This window comes from Malurus melanocephalus, unplaced genomic scaffold (assembly GCF_030028575.1).
Source record: "Malurus melanocephalus ecotype Western Australia unplaced genomic scaffold, MMel_1.1 scaffold_32, whole genome shotgun sequence".
NCBI classification, from domain to species: Eukaryota; Metazoa; Chordata; class Aves; order Passeriformes; family Maluridae; genus Malurus; species Malurus melanocephalus.
Window position 1 is genome coordinate 202,448 of NW_026623264.1, and position 16,509 is coordinate 218,956.

Consider the following 16,509-nt stretch of genomic DNA (forward strand, 5'->3'; position numbering starts at 1 on the left):
TAAATGGGTCTGCATTAGGCAGGGARGAGGAAGAAGGTTGTCAGCATTAACTACCWCATTCTTCTCACTCTTTATGGTATACTACAAACTTGAAGTACTTTTGAWTCTTTAAAGAAAAATTCTGTAGTTCTATAAATGACAGTGGTGCTCTGCTTTTAAAAAGAAATTGGTGGTGAGGCCAATAAAAAGCTTTGTCAAATTGGTGAATTAAAAAAAGTCGTTCAATTTTTGTCTTAAATCTAGCTCTCATGGAATTATTTGTAAAATGTAACTATACAGGAATATTTTGTAAAGCCTTTTTTTTTGAGCTGGCAAGGAGATGTCTTTGAGATAAGAATACTGCTTGTTTTGGAAGAATGCCAAGCAAATCTATTGAAGATTTTTCATGGAGGTAAATTCAAAAATCAATACCCATGGATTTAATTCAAACCCCAAAGCTTTATTTCTTGGGTTTGCATTTTTTAATAAATGTACATAATTTAGTACATTTTAAATGTACATAATTTTTTATAATAAAAAATTGTAGGAAGAAGACAAGGCCATGAGAGAAGGAGGGGTCTTTCAGTATCCTAAGGGATTATGAAAGATCAGTTTAGGATGAAGAACTTGAAAATTTCTAAGAAGGAGCATGTAGCTTATATTCTAAATTCTTCTTCCCTAGTGTGAACAAATTAGTTGGATGAGCCTTGTCTTCTGGATACCAGAGCTGGTCTAGGAGAGAGTAGGGAGCTAAGTGGTGTCGTTGCTATTTGCAGTCACAAGACTAAAACTGAGACCAGATGATAATTTTCTCTGTGGTCTTGTGACAGTGTGGTGCATATCTGCAGGATGTTTTGGTTGAATCTGAATTTTTGGAAATGACTCCTGCAGTTTAGCCTTAGCTGACGGCACATCTGGGGTCACAAACTGGTGTTTGTAGAAGTTATTAGGAATTCTGTTTAATGGTGCTAGCAAAGCCAGGACTGCTGGTGTTAAATATTTGCWTGAGATATATTTTGATTCGAATATTTGAAGTCAGACTAATGAAATACACTTTTTTATTTCATACTAATCACTTTGGTGTGGAATTTTAACTTCTCAAAGAAAAAGAAAACAAAATTTTAGTAATTGAGTCTTTTTTATGTATTATGTTACAGCGAAGGTTGAAAAATAGAGAAGTAATTAAATTAGATGAAGAAAGGAGAAAGGAGGCAGAAAAACAAAGAAAAGAAAAAGAAGAAAAGCAAGAGGAAAAACTTAGACAATATTTTGAGAAGCAAAAGATGGAGGAGGAAAAGAAGATGGTATGCTTAAGTGACTTTCTAAGATAACCTTAAAAATAACTGGATTTCAAGGAAATAATACGATTTCTTAGACTTCATCCTTCAGTGTTGTTCCCCTCTCAGTTTATCAAACTGTAGTATACTTAATGCACAAGCAAGAGAACAGCTGATGGAAAAATCAGCTGCTGTGGAAGCTCACCTTGGTGATCAAATTTGCATTGAAAAATAGTAAAAGCAAGATTCATAATCTGCATTTGATAGTTGATTTTTATATCTGCTGTGAAATACTGTGACCTGCATTTGCTGAGGTATAAATACAAATAAAATTATTTATTAAAGGACTGGTAGGACTGTTCATCTTGAMCGATGATGTTTTTGATAATTGAATTATTTTCTTTTGACCTGGCTGATTTAGAAAGTCCATCACATWGAATTCAGATGGACAAAATCTAAGTAAATTATGAAACTGTCTCTCTCATAAAATTTCTACTAAATTTCTGTAATTTCTCTAAAATGGACAGATATAAAGGAAATGTTTAGAGGAAAAAAGATATGTAACTTTATGTAAATACAAATTTTAAAAAACCCACCCTACAGCAAAGAAAAGACGTATTAAAATTGCTATAGGTAGAAAACAAAATCACATGGAATAATTTTCCCAGTCATTTTATACGCTTAAGAACATTTTTTTCTGTCAAAGGAAAAATACTAACAAAACTTTTTATGTCAGAAATAACACTTTATTCTGAAGCTATAGGAATGTATTTTCAGTCTTGGTTTCCTCCCTACAGTTGTCACGACAACCTTCACCTGTTGTTCCTGCTCTTCAGAACAAATTAGCAAGAAGAGAAGAAAGGATTCCCTCTGCTGAGAGCCATCTATCTTACTATGCACAAGTATGGTTATTACAGCAAACTTCCACTGGTTTATTTAACACAGTACAGTGTATGGAATCATGMCAAATTTTTAAAATTTGCCAGTTACTACTTGAATGCCATGGATAACAGGGCAGTCTTTACATTAATCAGTCTTGTAGCCCTGAAATTTAGAATTTAAGTATTGAAGAATTTCTTTTGGTGGTGTGTTATTTTAATTTTTTTCTGCATGTGCATTTTCTGTAGGAATGAGTAACTCATTTTGGACAGGACATGCACTGTCCAGACCCATACCAGGGGTCTAATGATCTCAAGATTCAAGATAAGAAAGTTTACATATAATCTAACAGCTCATCATATTGACTCAGAGAAGAATTTAGCTCAGGCATGAAGTTTAATGTTGGTTTGTAGCTACTGACATTATTGTGTAATCTTTATGTTTTTGAAGGTATGAGAAGATTATAACTCTTAATATGCTTTGCTTTCTTCTCTGTATCACAAATGAATTACAGTAGTGGTTCTGAGACCACTTATTTCTTTTACTTGATAATCTTCTCTTTTTTTTTTTCTTTTTAAATAAACTTATCCTAGAAGGGAGTAGATTAACCAAKTGTTTATGATATTTTAATCTCAGGTTACACTTCTGGATTTTAATTGAAAAAGTGTTTGGTTTTTAATTTTGTTTTACCWAGTCTCTGTATGAACTGGGCTAAATACTTTAGTGCAGTTTCAGAGAATATTTTATGTTACACTTTAAACATTTTKAAAGCCATTGCTTTCCCTAAATGTGAAAAATGCTCTGAAGGTAGGTCAGTTTATTTCTTTAGCAGTACTTGGCATGGGTTTGTTTAGTTCTCTTAATAGTGCATTGTAGATATTGTAATAGTAATTTGGATTATATATTTAAAGATCAGATTTAAAAAACCTTAGGCTTTAACAGCCTGTAAAGTTGCTGTTCTGTCTCCCAACTGTTAATGTAAATAGGATGTAAAATAAGGAAGTAAAATGTACTRTATTTTCTTCCCTTTACAAATTAACATTTTATATTTGATCATTAGGATCCTGCACAGCCAAGAGCTCCTTCTCCACCTGTCCCTGCTAGAAGAAATCAGTTGCGTTCCTTAGGTGGGTATTTGTCTCTATTGCAAGTTCATTTTGTGTAACAGTAAAACAGTTCTCAGTTACAGTTCCTTTTCTTGTCTGCAAAAGAGTAGTCCCTTGAAGTTTGCCTTTTTGTCTAGGTGTTTTCTGTGTTTAAGTATTATCAATATATTAGCATGGTATCTCTGAAGTTTTAAGACTAAATAAAAATGTGTTTATTATGTGTCTTCATCAGGAATTTTTTTTTTTTGTAAAAACTCAGATAATGTAATAGTCTGCCTGGGACATGCTGGATCTCTTGGAACAGTGGTACCACTTCAGCCAGAATATTGCAGAATGGGAGAGTTTTGGATTGGCTGAGTAGGGGATTAGACCAACAGAGTGCAGAACATTGCAGTCTGAACTCTTAAATCCTACCTACCTTTGTTAGTGTGCCTAATCCTCTCTTCATTCCTCTTAGCTTTCACTGGTGGYTCTAAAATTCAAATGTGCTGGAAGAATCTCCTTTGCTTTTTTTTGTATTATTATCCTGGCAATATGTGGGTGGAAAGCAGTAATTTTTCTGCTGAKACTTTTTTTACAAGTATRTAAGAAATAACATGTAGCAGTAAATGGTGTCCTAAAAATGCTACCCTGCAGCAGAAAGGTTTCAGCCTCAGATTTCCCTGAGGYAAATCCAGGGAGTTGTGTTTTTTCCAGTAAATGGAAGGCAGAGTGGCTCTCTGTGCAGCCATTGGAAATGGTCTGAGTCAATCAATCTGTCATGAGTGGAATAAAGACATATAAATTGAGTCTCATGTTTGAGGATTTAAACTAGTAAGGATTAAAACTAGTTAAGAGTTTAAACTTGCTTGCTTGCTAAGCTCTGGACACTAAAGTCTAAAAGTCAGTAAAATAGCAAATTATAAGTATGTTATTTGGAAAGTGAGGTATTGCTGAAACTGGTTTAACTTGTGAAGGACTGCTGTCCTGCCCATCAAAAACAGCGTAGACCTAAAGTAGATCTAAAAAGTCAACAAAGCTTGTATTAAAAATTGAAGTTAGAATTCTTGGCCACTTAAGAGAGTCTGCACTAGGCAGACAGATATCCCACTTTTAAATGAGGAAAAGAAAGGTGTTGAGTGCAGATACCACTTGAATTCCTGTTATCTGAGGACTATGTAGATTTGCTTATTTCAAAATAGGCTATTTTACTGGCAAYACCTACTTGTATTCCATAACTTTTCATTTTTTAAATACAGCAAAATATTTCCAATGACATTTATATGTTTTCTGCTGTTYATAGGTTCTGGTTCTTGTGCTGTCTCAAAATATGAACTCTGATCTCATTTCTAGTGCATGAACTGTTGTGACACTTACCTTTGTACAATCCTTGTTTTAATTAACATTTCATTATATCTGTTTTTCCCTTTATTTTTTTTCCTTATGTTTATAAGTAGACAGCAAAGTTGCTCTGATACTCCTTATTTTTAAATTATTTGTGCTAAATTCCAGAGGAAAGGAAGAATGTGATAAATGAATTATCAGAGATGAGGAAACAGCTTCGTAGTGAAGAAAGGCGACTGCAGGAACAGTTGCTAAATGTGGCCASTCGTGATAATGCACCAATTACATGGTAAGAATTTAATCTTCTGTTTTAAAAGTTATATGTTTCACAGGAACTTAGAATTACTGTGTGTTATTATCTTAATATTAGTTGGCCAATATACATGAGTGGATTGAAAATACAAAAGTATAACTTGTATATAAACTATTTTCTTTTTTTATTCTAATGTGTTTGGTTTTTTTGCAAGACTCTTGTTAGAGTTTATTGTAAGAATAGCTGTAYTGGTGAGATAGGAAGTTGCAATGCTCTGTCTTGAAGAGTGGTCTGAAACAGATGTCTAAGGCAGAATTTTATCACATTACCTCTTTTTGCTAGGGTGTAATATGTGCCTGTAAACTGCAATACTACTGCTGCTGAATATACTTTTTAATACTGTACTGTTGTGGAAGTKCTCTTTCTTATTGAAAAATCGTATTCTCTTTATTTAATAAACTTGGTTTGCTTACAAAATATATTAGTTAATCACACCAATTAGCTGGAAAAGATTCATCTAATTACYAGTCTTAGTTCCACTCTGCAAAGTATGAGGGTTTTTTATTTTAAGTAGGTTATCTCTTTTTATAACACAATATGCAGTGTCATTAYTTTCATATTTATTTTCATGTTTTGATAGCTTTATTTAAAGATAAAAGATCTGAACTTTATCAATWTTGTATTTCCATCCAACTCATTAATATTATGGTGTTAAATTGCATTCTGCTTGTTTTACAAACTTTTCAAGCAGGAGGARGGAGAAGAATCCAAGGGATATATTTGAGATGGCCCGGCTTCGTCTGCAGGCTCCAGTTCGGCGACCTTCATTAAAGGAGGCACAAGATCCTGTCAATATACAGAATATCTGGGAATTTAATGAACTTAAATACAAAGGCAGGTAGACCTTCTACTGTTACTGTMGGGAAACATCTGTCCTTTTCCTCAGTCTTCCATTCCAGGCAGGATTTTAAAGATAAAAATCAGGGTCTTCCTGAGCTACAGTCCGTGCAACACCCTTTGTGGACAGTATTTTGTGTAGGTGTGTGTATGTCTGTGGGGCTGTTCCTGCAATTCCACAAAATTCATGGCATCACAATGCTGCCTCATCATTCGGGGCACTCATCTGTATTCTAGTCCCTGCTGCTTAAACTTCTTGTGCATTTGATATTATGGTGTTACTGAAAGTARACTGAAAAATTGGACTTTTTTACCCACCAACAAATTATGTTTCTGTGTAACTTTCTCTTTCTTCTTTACCAGAAAATATATATTTTTAATATAGCAAAACAGTAAATTCATTGCTAAGTGGTCCATCCTCTTGGCCATTTTTACCATTATTTTTAATGGTTTTTAATGACTTTGTAGCTATTTCTTAAAAAATTTCAGAAATGTTGATTTAGGGAAAAAATGTAAATTTCCTCTTTGCTGTAGATCCTGAAACACGTATGGGCTTGAGGCACATGTATCCTGATCCTCCAAAAGATGACCAGACTCTAGAGATTCAACAGCAGGCACTGTTGAGGGAGCAACAGAAGAAGCTTGACAGACTGAGAATGAGGAGAGAAACAGAAGGTAAGGAATAAATGCCATGAGAKAAATAAAAATCCTTGAAATTCTGTRGTTTTTACTTGGTAAGAATTAAAACCAACTAGCTCTAGTTTTACTTTCAAATACACTGTCACCACTGCAGTACGAAACAGTAAAACACCACAATACTGGAAATCTATTATAATGCAAGCATAAAATTGAGTGTTTAGGGGAGCTTTTGAGGTTTTGTTTTTTTTATTAATTACTGTGACTGTTTCCCTCTGGTTCCCTGAAAGTAATTTAACTGGTGCCTTATCAGAAAAAGGTGAGAGAAAAGTAGTTTTGTTACTGTTTCTTGAAGAAAACTGCAGAGYTGTGAAACTCCTTTGCTGAATTGTGAAAAAAAGAGTTAGCAGATAAAGGTAAGTTCCATGGAGCAATTCTTGAGCTCTCATGATGTAGGATGGCTTTGAATTGCAAATTGATTAAAATGCAGCCAGTGTATCTTCACCTTGGTTTCCTTTTAATGGATAAAATTTCTTTTATTTTCATGATCTTGGGTTGATCTATTTCAAACTTTCAGATGCCTTTATCCATAAAAAGGCTTTGCTTTAGAAACCACATATGAGATAGCAAACTACTTTGGGGTTCCAGAAGGAAAATGTTGYTTGTATCACTTAATAGAGATGATCCTAAGATTGTAAAACTTCAACATCCTGACATGGTAAAATATTTTGGCTGCATATTGCAGAAGCAGTGAAAAGTAAATGCAATATCCCTTTTTTTTGCACGCTACAGTTAACTCCAAACATAAGCTTTATTCAGATAYCTTTTACAAACAGTCACGAAAGAGCAGTATTCCCAGTTATTTTAGATTATATGTAAGATTATAATGAGAGTTGTTTAAACCTATAAAMATGAACTTTGTTTTGACTGCAAGATACAGATTTCTCAGAAAAGTGTTTGCATCTGTAATTCAGACTGGCCTAACAAAATTTTTGAAGAGAAACTAACTTTATCTCTGTGGTGGCTTGGCCTTTGCTAGCAGCCAGATTCCCACCTGGCTGCTCTTCTGCTTATGTCCCCTCACTCCTGCCCTTTGGTGAGGTAGTAGGGGAAACAGGAGGAATAAAGTGTGTTGGGCAAGGTACAGATGGGGAGATTGGTTACCAGTTTTGTTGTGGGCAAAACAGATCTGACTTGGGGGAAATTACCCTAATTRCTGTAAACCTAAATATTTGATTACTGACTTTGAGTAGTGGRAAATAAAAAGACAAGCCTGCACTTTTTCTCTCCCAGTTTCACTCCTTCATTCTCAATGCCACTTCTCCCCTTCCGTGGTACCACCCCAGGTACCAAGTTACTTCTGTGATGCAATGATGTCAGGCTCAGGCAGGGGGGAAATATTGTCATTACAGAGCAGTTTCTGCTGCTTCTGTCTTCTTGCACCTTTTGATCTGCTCTATCATAGYGTCTGTCAGGGGCTGTAGGGGAAACCAGGCTCTGGTACTTGAGCACCTTCTCCTCCTTCTTCTCTTGTGCCTCCAGGGCTCCTTCTCACAGGTTTGTCCTCACTCCTAGTGCCACTCTTTGATTTGTTCTTTCTCAGGCTTGTTTGCAGAGGCACCACAAACCTGACTGATGGTCCTGCTGTGTCCTGCAGCAGCTCCATTGTGGCACTGGCTGTACCCAGCACAGAGTAGCCCCTGGTGTCTTGTCACAGCCCCCCACTTTGCCACAATCAGCCATGGAATTGCTCCTTAGAGTTTATTAGCCTTAGGTGACAGTTGGGCACATGTGGTAGGAAATGATTACATTTTTTTCATATCACTTTGAAAACCTGGGTGCCTCTTCTGGTCACTGTTGCTTTGAGGCTTGCTCCTGTTGCCAGACCTATATGTGAGTAAGATTAACAAAATYGATACCAGGATGTGAAGGGTAAGTGTGACAGTTGGTGTTTCATTCAATATCCTGTTGAGTGTTAAAGATGATTCCTGTTCTGTCTTGGACAGATGTGCTCGTATTCAAGCAATGTCTGCAATATTGCTTATGGATAATAGAACATCACAGTTGCAAATAAGCATATCTGTACCACTTTCTGTGTTAATTATATGGTTGTGAATATAATTTAATTTCTAAATGGAATGTATAGGGTTGACRTCAGTCTTCCTATTCATGAGATTGACTGCAGGGGTGAAAAATAATTCACCAGCTTCAGCTAAGATCTCTCTGGGGCTTGGCTCTGATTTTCAACCATTAGAATATTTTTAATAGACCAGACTAAGAAAGTGTTTTCTGCAGAGAAACTTCCACCATGTAGAAAGCAAATTTGCCTTTTCCATTAATTTCAGGCACATGCAGTCATTTAGACTTCTGCTAATGGATAATAGAGGCTTCCATGATGAAGTCCAGGGAAAGGCCCCTTCAGGTTAACTTAGATTAGCTGGTAGACAGGCAGCTGATTGTTATAACTATTTTCTATGATGTTATAACTATTTTCTATGATGCTTCTAGAGGATCCTTGAATGGCTTTTTCTCTTTCCCTCTCCTACTGCTTTATAACATCATTTAACTTTATAGTCTGTCACTGAGTACTGAGCAAGAGAATTAGTTGCCATCTCTCTGTTCCCAGTTTATTTTCCTCAGAGACAAATTCATCATCTTCCTCTCACTGTAAATAGGTGAATGGTTTTATTGTCTGATTTAGGGCAGAAAGAAAGATGAATTAAAGCARTAGGTACTATTGTACTGTGGGTGAAATAATGTGTTATGGGCTCTTGTGGCAAAGGCATACCTGTTTACCCACACCTTGTTTATGTGTTCTTTGCCTTACATGCTTTTTATACAGTTTTGCTCTGATATATTTGTTTTTCTCTTAATGTGAAAGAGGAATATATTGAACTATTAATGGAACTATAATGAGAAATCAGTGTTTTTAATGTCACAAGTTTTCAAAGGTTAACTGTGCCCCTATAAATGAGACAGTCTTTTGCACACTTCTGGATGATTATTTTCCTGGAGCATAGAAAGGAAAGCCCTGAGAGCAGGCTTGATGCTGTGCTGCAGTACTGGAACAGTGTGTCAGGAATGGGCTGGGTGTCAGCCCAGGAGGAATGACAGCCTGTGTGCTCTGGTTTTTGATGCTGGACAGAAGGGCAGCTACACACTGAGTTTGTTTGTGGGGCAGAGATTCAAGAAAAGAAACCTGTCATACTAAATATTTAATTTGAAAACTTAAACTRTGTAAGAAAAGTAATTTCAGTTCTGCTTCTTTGCATTTCCAGCATGCATTGGGTCATTGCTAGCTTAACTTTCAGAGTGGTTCTGTGTGCTCTCCAGACCTGAGGTTTTTATCCACAGATTAAAGCATTTATATTCTTACCACTTTCCTCTGTGAAATGGTCTCTCTCTGGTWCAGCTTCTCTTTGAAAGCTGGCAGTGTGTGCTCAGCATGTTGAATGTACATTGACTCTTGGGGCTTTCTGAAGTCCCTGCTCTGGTTGTTACTGCTTGCCAGGAGCCAAGAAAAGCAGATTAGAAGTATTACACTACAGATTTCTGTTTGATTTCTCTGATTCTACTTAAATTTACATAAGGAAACTGAGACAATTGTTGCATTGAATTGTTTTAAAAACTCATTAATTTATTACAATTTATGTATATTTAAACATGTAATGCACACTGCTCTTCATTTTTGCAATAATAAGCTGATCRAATATATTTTGTTATTAACTATTTTTTTGTCAACCCTATCATTTTGTCTTTTGTCTATGTAGCTTTTGATCAAGATGATTCTGCTTTGGACAGCTACCCACAAGCCATGGGCCTGGTAAGAATAAAAGGGTTTTTATTATATTACTTTTTCAGGTGTGAGAAATATTGTGCTGTCTTCTTTGGACAGCAAGCTTCTTTACTCCTTTTTCTCGTCCACACAAATGACAGCTTCTTTAAACTTGACATACAAGTTGCTTATCTTTGTGTATAGAGATGGCCTGATTCTTTAACTGTCTTCCTTTCATATTCATTGGTATTTATTTTATGTTTATATGATGTAAAATTGCTCCTGGGGGATGAGAACTAGTAGAAAAAGCCAAGCCAGAAGCAGTTGCTCTGAATTCGGGTGGCTTAAGTGWTGCACTTGGCAGTCAAGAATTGGATCTGCTCTCAGATGGGGCTTTTATTTTCTGACTCGGTGAAAAGAGCAAAATAAAGTGCTGTCAAATTAGAATTGTGCACTAATCCAAAACACTGAATAACAGAGTTCAATTGTGTTCCATGGTAATGTGAAACAATGAAAAATAGGAGACTGTGCAACAGCTGAGRCATTAACTTCGAGGATAATACTGTCACTAAATGCAAAAATGAAATAGATTTTTATTTCAAAAAAAAATCACATTAATGCACTTTATAGTTGCAATTTAGTGCCTGAAATTCTCATTCAGAGCAATGCTTTGCARTAAAGGATTTGTTTTCTCTTGTTCTGTTTCCTCTGATAGTTTCTACTGCTTTGATTTTAGAGTGGTTTTCAATATAAATTATTCCACAGTAGGATTTCTGTAACAAAYGGTTGCAGCTCCACAGTGAGCTATGAATATTGGTCTTAGTGCTTGATATTCTGATGTAGAAATTCGTTATTTTAATGCCTTAATGTCAAAGATTTTAYGTGGTGGGATAAGTGAAACATAAGGAATCATTCTTCATTTGATCAATACTTCATACAAAACCTAAGTGCAAAGCTCACTTTGAGCACTGACTGTTCTGAACCTCATGTGGAGTGACAAGGATCAATTTCTTGATGGAAATGTCTGTGTTGCACAATTCACCACAACAGTTGCCATGTGTAGGCTATTTCAGCAAATGGGTTTTCTACAGAAAAGTAAAAAAAAAAACCAAACCCTAATGCTTAAAGAGAAAATGWGTTGGTTAAAAATTAATTGAGTTTTTAGAACTACACAGTCAGGGATAGTAGAATATTAACACTGTAGAGCATCTCTTTGCTTTGAAGAAGTTTGGCAATTAATYTACATTAATTATAATTTGGCCCCAGAAATATATTAAGGTCTCTGAATTTCCATTTTTTCTATTTCACTTTTGTAGTTCAACAATGAATCTAATGAATTCCAGAAAAATTCACTGTTGGAATCGGATAGTGCTTTTATTGGTGAGTTCCTACCTCTCCTTAACCATGTTGTGAATGTACAGACAYGTGTCTAATGCTGCATCTCTAAAATTATTATTAATGTTTTAAAACTTGTAGCTATGGTGATTGGTTTGAAGTATTAGAAAGTTATGACTTCTAGTTGAAAGGCAAGGATTTATGGAATTTTACTGCAATAAATTTGTGTAGATGATACCTACATTTAATGATGCTGCTTGCCCTCTACCACCTTATATCTTTTCATGAGAAAGCATCTTTCTCTGCTTATCGTACTTCATCTGGGATGTTAGTCTTGTCAAGAGGTATTTTTTGACATCTGCTCAGCTTTGGATAAGGCAAAGCTAGTATTTGTTCAGGAACTGTGTTACAGTGCTAGCATAGGCAATTTTCTATTGTTCTTAGGCTTTTCTATTGTTCTGCTGCAAATAATATAATTTATTGGCAATCAGCTTACAATTGCAATTGGTCCACAGTGAAAAAAGTCTTCTTTTTTTCAATTCTTTTCATGATTCTTTTGATTTACAAGCATGCTTGCTTTCAAGTATATAATTCAAGTATATCAAGTATATAATTCAAGTATAAAATAGCAATTCATTTTAAATTAGTCACTTTTCTGCTGTTCACTTATTTCAATTATTTCATTTCACTTGCATCATCATACTTACAGACATTGTCATTTATTCATCATCGAAGTAGAAGGTTTTTAGTTTTAAGATTTTTGTATAGAGTGCMTCATGTAATGTTTCTTTATCCAGCTTCCTGTGCCCTGTAGCTGATTGCATTTCATAAGTCATGCTAAGATGGGCCTTTCATAGATTGTCTTTAGTGAACTGGAATCASCATTTTTTAATCCCTGTATACCATCAGCATTATTGTGTGGATAAATATCCAACCTTTGCCTTCTGTGAACTGTCTTGATGGACTCGATGATCTTGAAGGTCTCTTCCAGCCTTATTTATTTAGTGATTTTGTGATTCTGTGATCTCCTTTAATCTGCTCTGAATCTGCCATCTCTATAATGGGGTGCTCTTGGTTTTATGCACCATTTTCATAAGGTTCGTGATATTTATAGTCCTCACACCCTTTTCCTTCTTCTTCCCATCCAGCTGGCACTTGCAGTTTAGTGAGGTGTTGGAGTTAACCTCGCATATTATTTGTTACTCTCCAGTTTTTTTCCTCCCAGATCATTTATGACTGATGAAAACCATGTTCTTCAATAGTGAGCTGTAGGCACTAACTAAAAATGTGTTATCGTTTGCATTATTTGTGTTTTATAAATAGCTATTAACGTTCTGAGTATGAATCTGGTGACTTCCATCTCTGAAATGAAAAATAAAAACAACCATTATCTGTGGGCTGCCTTCTCTGTGAGTTGTGCTGCTCACATTGTCYGAGGGTCTCTTCTGAAATACAGGGGGGATTTATTTTAACAGTGTTTTCCATTTCCTAAGAAGAGTGTAACACTACCTTGTGTTTTGGTTGAGGTTTTTTTGAAATGGGTTTAAAGTCCAACTCAATATTGACATCTATTATGTCAGTATTACAGATGAGTTTRTCTCCTAGGGCTCAGAAAATTGAGGCAGTTAGAAACAAAGTGGTTTATCAGTTTCTTTTCTTCCTTTTTTGTYTCACTGAAAACCCTTGAATCCATTAGTGTTAATGCAGTGATTTGAAAGCATCTCYGTGCAGCAGGTTCTGAATGATAGATGCTTACAGGAACAGGTAGCATCTGGTACTGATGATACAYTAATGGTACAAAAAATTCTTAAGCTTGTCCTTTGTTGTGATTAATTCACATTGTTAGTTCAGTTTTTATATTCTGAGTAATAGCACTATTTTGAATCTAGTGAAGTTTAGCTGGTCTTGTAGCTGGAATTCTGATACATGGATTGTTAGCCTTACACCATTTCAAACTTACGCTTTGATTTTTTTACTTGAAACATTTGTGATAAGAGCATGAGTACCTTTGGTGAAACTGGGGGAGAGAAAAGATGACACGAGAATAAAATTTTTTTTTTAGGGCAACAACAACCTACACTATAAAATAATTTTTAAAAATCTCTTTTTGTTAATCTGAATTTGTTTGATGTCAATCAAATTTATTTTTCAAATTTTCAAATATTTTTCATTCAGTTTTCAATGAAAATAACTGTTTAATTGTTACATTCAGAATTTACACACATTTATATTTTAATTTTTTTTAAACTTTATATGACAACTTATCTAACCACTTTTCCAAATATGACTTCATTGTCACAAAGAGGTGGTAATGGGTTCTGCAGGGGTGTTGTTGAGCAGAGCACTTCCTTTACCTGGGAGGCTCTGTTCCTGAAGATGCTACTGCAGTGAGAAACAGAGCCACTGTTTGCTCCAAGGAGCAGCAAAGCCATGAACCAGCCTCAGGCAGTGGTTACTGGTCCTGAGGGGAAAAAAACCTCGGACTTGGTTGAAACAGTTTGAGAGTTTCCAGAATCAGGAAAAGAAGGGGAAATAGACAAGTGTGAAGCAGAGAGATGACATTAGGGTTCATTTATATTATAGAAATAGATTAAACTCCCCCCACTGTGATACAAGTATGATCAAAAAGTGTATCTATTTATTTTTGTATGAACAGATTCTGACATTTTATTACTTGAAAAGGCAGAGATATGACCAAGGATGTGTGATTAATAAATAGATTTTGTGTTATCGTATTCCACAGAATGCTGTAATTCCATGTAATATTGTATATTACATGTAACATATTTACAAAAATAATTTATTATGTGATTTTATCTTTTTATGACTGATTTTTCTAGATGTTCTCTCTTTCAAGAAGAGGTACTGCACTCATTTGAGTACTCACTTTCTTTAAAAGTCTAGATAGAAACAAGATTGTTATGAATACATTCCTTTGATTCCTGTGATGGGGTCAGGTACAATATATTGGCTCATTTCAAAACATAAACAGGTTTGAGCACTCTCTGGTATTTTGATTTCTTTGAAAATTATTTCTCCTCTTTTTCCAGGTGTTAATGGGGAAACRTTTTCTGCCTTAGAAGAAGTTAATTTATTACCACAGCTTCCATCTTCTGCAAGGGAGAGGAGACGACTAAAGCAGAGAGCTTTGGAGAGTGCTGTACGTATGAGAACTGGATTGGCTTCAGTGTAAGGTGGACCACAAATGTAATGTCAGACAGTTCCTGTGGTTCCACAGTGACTCCATGTTATGGYTCCTGAGACAGTACATGTGTAGCTATTTGCCCTTGTAAAAAGGATGCTGTTTAATGGAGGGATTTGTGCATTTTTGGATTCTCTGCAGGAGGAAGTTCCACCAGGCCAGACCCCACTGCTGCAGCCTGACAGCTTCTCTTTGCACTCAAACTTCAGCCTCGACATTGACCACTTGAGAGACAAGAAAGAGGAACGATTGCACAGACTGACAGGGCTCCAGCAGAAATCTCCCTCCTTGGGTATGCTCCTTGTAGTACACATGATGCAGTGAATATTAAGTAATTATAATAATTGAAGGGACAAATATTAATAGGCTTCATGTAGAAGAACAGTGAGCAACCAGATGAAACCCAGGAGTTATTTATAGAGCTCTGTGCTGGTGCAAGGGCTTCCCCTGCACACTTCAACACAACTTCTTTAGAGTAAGTTTAGAGAAGGACAATAAGAAAAAATGTTCTAATTCCTGTCAGATCAGCCACTCATGCCTGTCCTGTGAGCACCACTGCACTGTGTCACTGTGGGCAGGAGCGTGGGGATATCCAGCTGCACAGCTGAAATAGCAGTGGGAAGAAAGGAAAGCCTGAGTGATGAATGATGATGAGGTGCCTGTGGGTTTATTGGCATTCCTGGGAATCAGATGTCTGTGGTCTAACCATCATGAAGAGAATTGTGTATGATGAAGTATTTCAGTTTCTAGTTAATTTGATTTTCTAGTGGTTTGTTAATATTAATGATCATTCAGTATTGAGTATGTGAGTATTTGATATTGATACCTCTTTCACTGCACATGCACTTGAATTCTTTCCATGTTTCTTATATCAGATGCTGGGAGTTGTCTTGGAGCATCTCCATATGCTGGCTCCCTGATCTAGGTCCCTTTTGTGTATGAAGKACCAATCATGGCAACCATTAATGGCCTTTAATTTCTCACATGGATTGTACCCAGTTCATACWCTTTGAGCTGATGATTCTTTCATACAAGTCTAAAATCTCCCCTTTTTTTGGAGGTGGTTGCTRTGCTGTCTAGGCAATTACAGTATCAGTATCCTTTTTATAAACTTAATGAGAGTACAGATGCTGGCAGTATTTTTGATTCCGTTGCTATGGGTGCTCCTACAAGCACCTAATCTTTTTTTTTTTTTGTTGTTTTAACTATCTCACTGTTATTTTAAGTCACTTAAAAAAACCTGTTCATACTAATTTTTCTCTACAATCTAAATAAACTCCTTACTAATTTTACTCCACCCAGATATTTTTACTATGTGAAGTTCTTTTACTTCCATATCCCTGTTGTATCTCACCTCTTTTATAATTTTACTTCATATCATATTCACTACTTTTTATTTTGCTTGCCTTTGCCTTCTGTTTGCCACAGTCTCCAGAGCTCGTGAATATAATTTTGGTATGTGGGTGTATATATATATATTTATATGTCTGTATGTAGCTTGTTCTTTGGAGCACATGGGGACCATCGCTTGTCCTTGGCATATGTGCCTCTTGGAAAGGTAGCAAGAGATCCTCTTGCTCAGCTGTGGTTGTTCAGCACTGCTGCCTGCCCTCCTGTTCCCTCCTTGTGCTCAGGGACTTTACAGAAAAAGAAGAGTGAAGCCAAGATTTTTTATTCCTTTTCCCTAACAGTCTGATAGAACCCTTGTGGCATCCTCTTGCTTTCCAAGCAGCCAGGMCTGTCATTTCTCCTCTGCTGTCAGAGACGCTGCTGGGAGAAAACAAATCTCTCAAATATGTAACTAAGGAACCTGGTTATCTTCCCTTGAAATGACCAGAGATGGCAAT

At 35.9% G+C, this 16,509-nt stretch overlaps 1 protein-coding gene across 9 annotated transcripts in view; it reads left to right on the forward strand.

The window, feature by feature from the left end:
• Positions 1–16,509, forward strand: part of CSPP1 (centrosome and spindle pole associated protein 1) — a 59,367-nt gene that overhangs the window by 40,111 nt on the left and 2,747 nt on the right. For 7 of the 9 annotated variants that reach the window (XM_057363896.1, XM_057363902.1, XM_057363904.1 and 4 more), the window contains 10 exons: positions 1,137–1,283; positions 2,054–2,158; positions 3,196–3,262; positions 4,733–4,853; positions 5,566–5,711; positions 6,249–6,389; positions 10,121–10,173; positions 11,442–11,505; positions 14,511–14,620; positions 14,804–14,954. In XM_057363896.1, the coding sequence (XP_057219879.1) occupies positions 1,137–1,283; positions 2,054–2,158; positions 3,196–3,262; positions 4,733–4,853; positions 5,566–5,711; positions 6,249–6,389; positions 10,121–10,173; positions 11,442–11,505; positions 14,511–14,620; positions 14,804–14,954 (1,105 nt within the window). The remainder of the gene's footprint in view (positions 1–1,136; positions 1,284–2,053; positions 2,159–3,195; positions 3,263–4,732; positions 4,854–5,565; positions 5,712–6,248; positions 6,390–10,120; positions 10,174–11,441; positions 11,506–14,510; positions 14,621–14,803; positions 14,955–16,509) is intronic. The other 2 variants (XM_057363898.1, XM_057363900.1) reach the window with 1 other exon arrangement.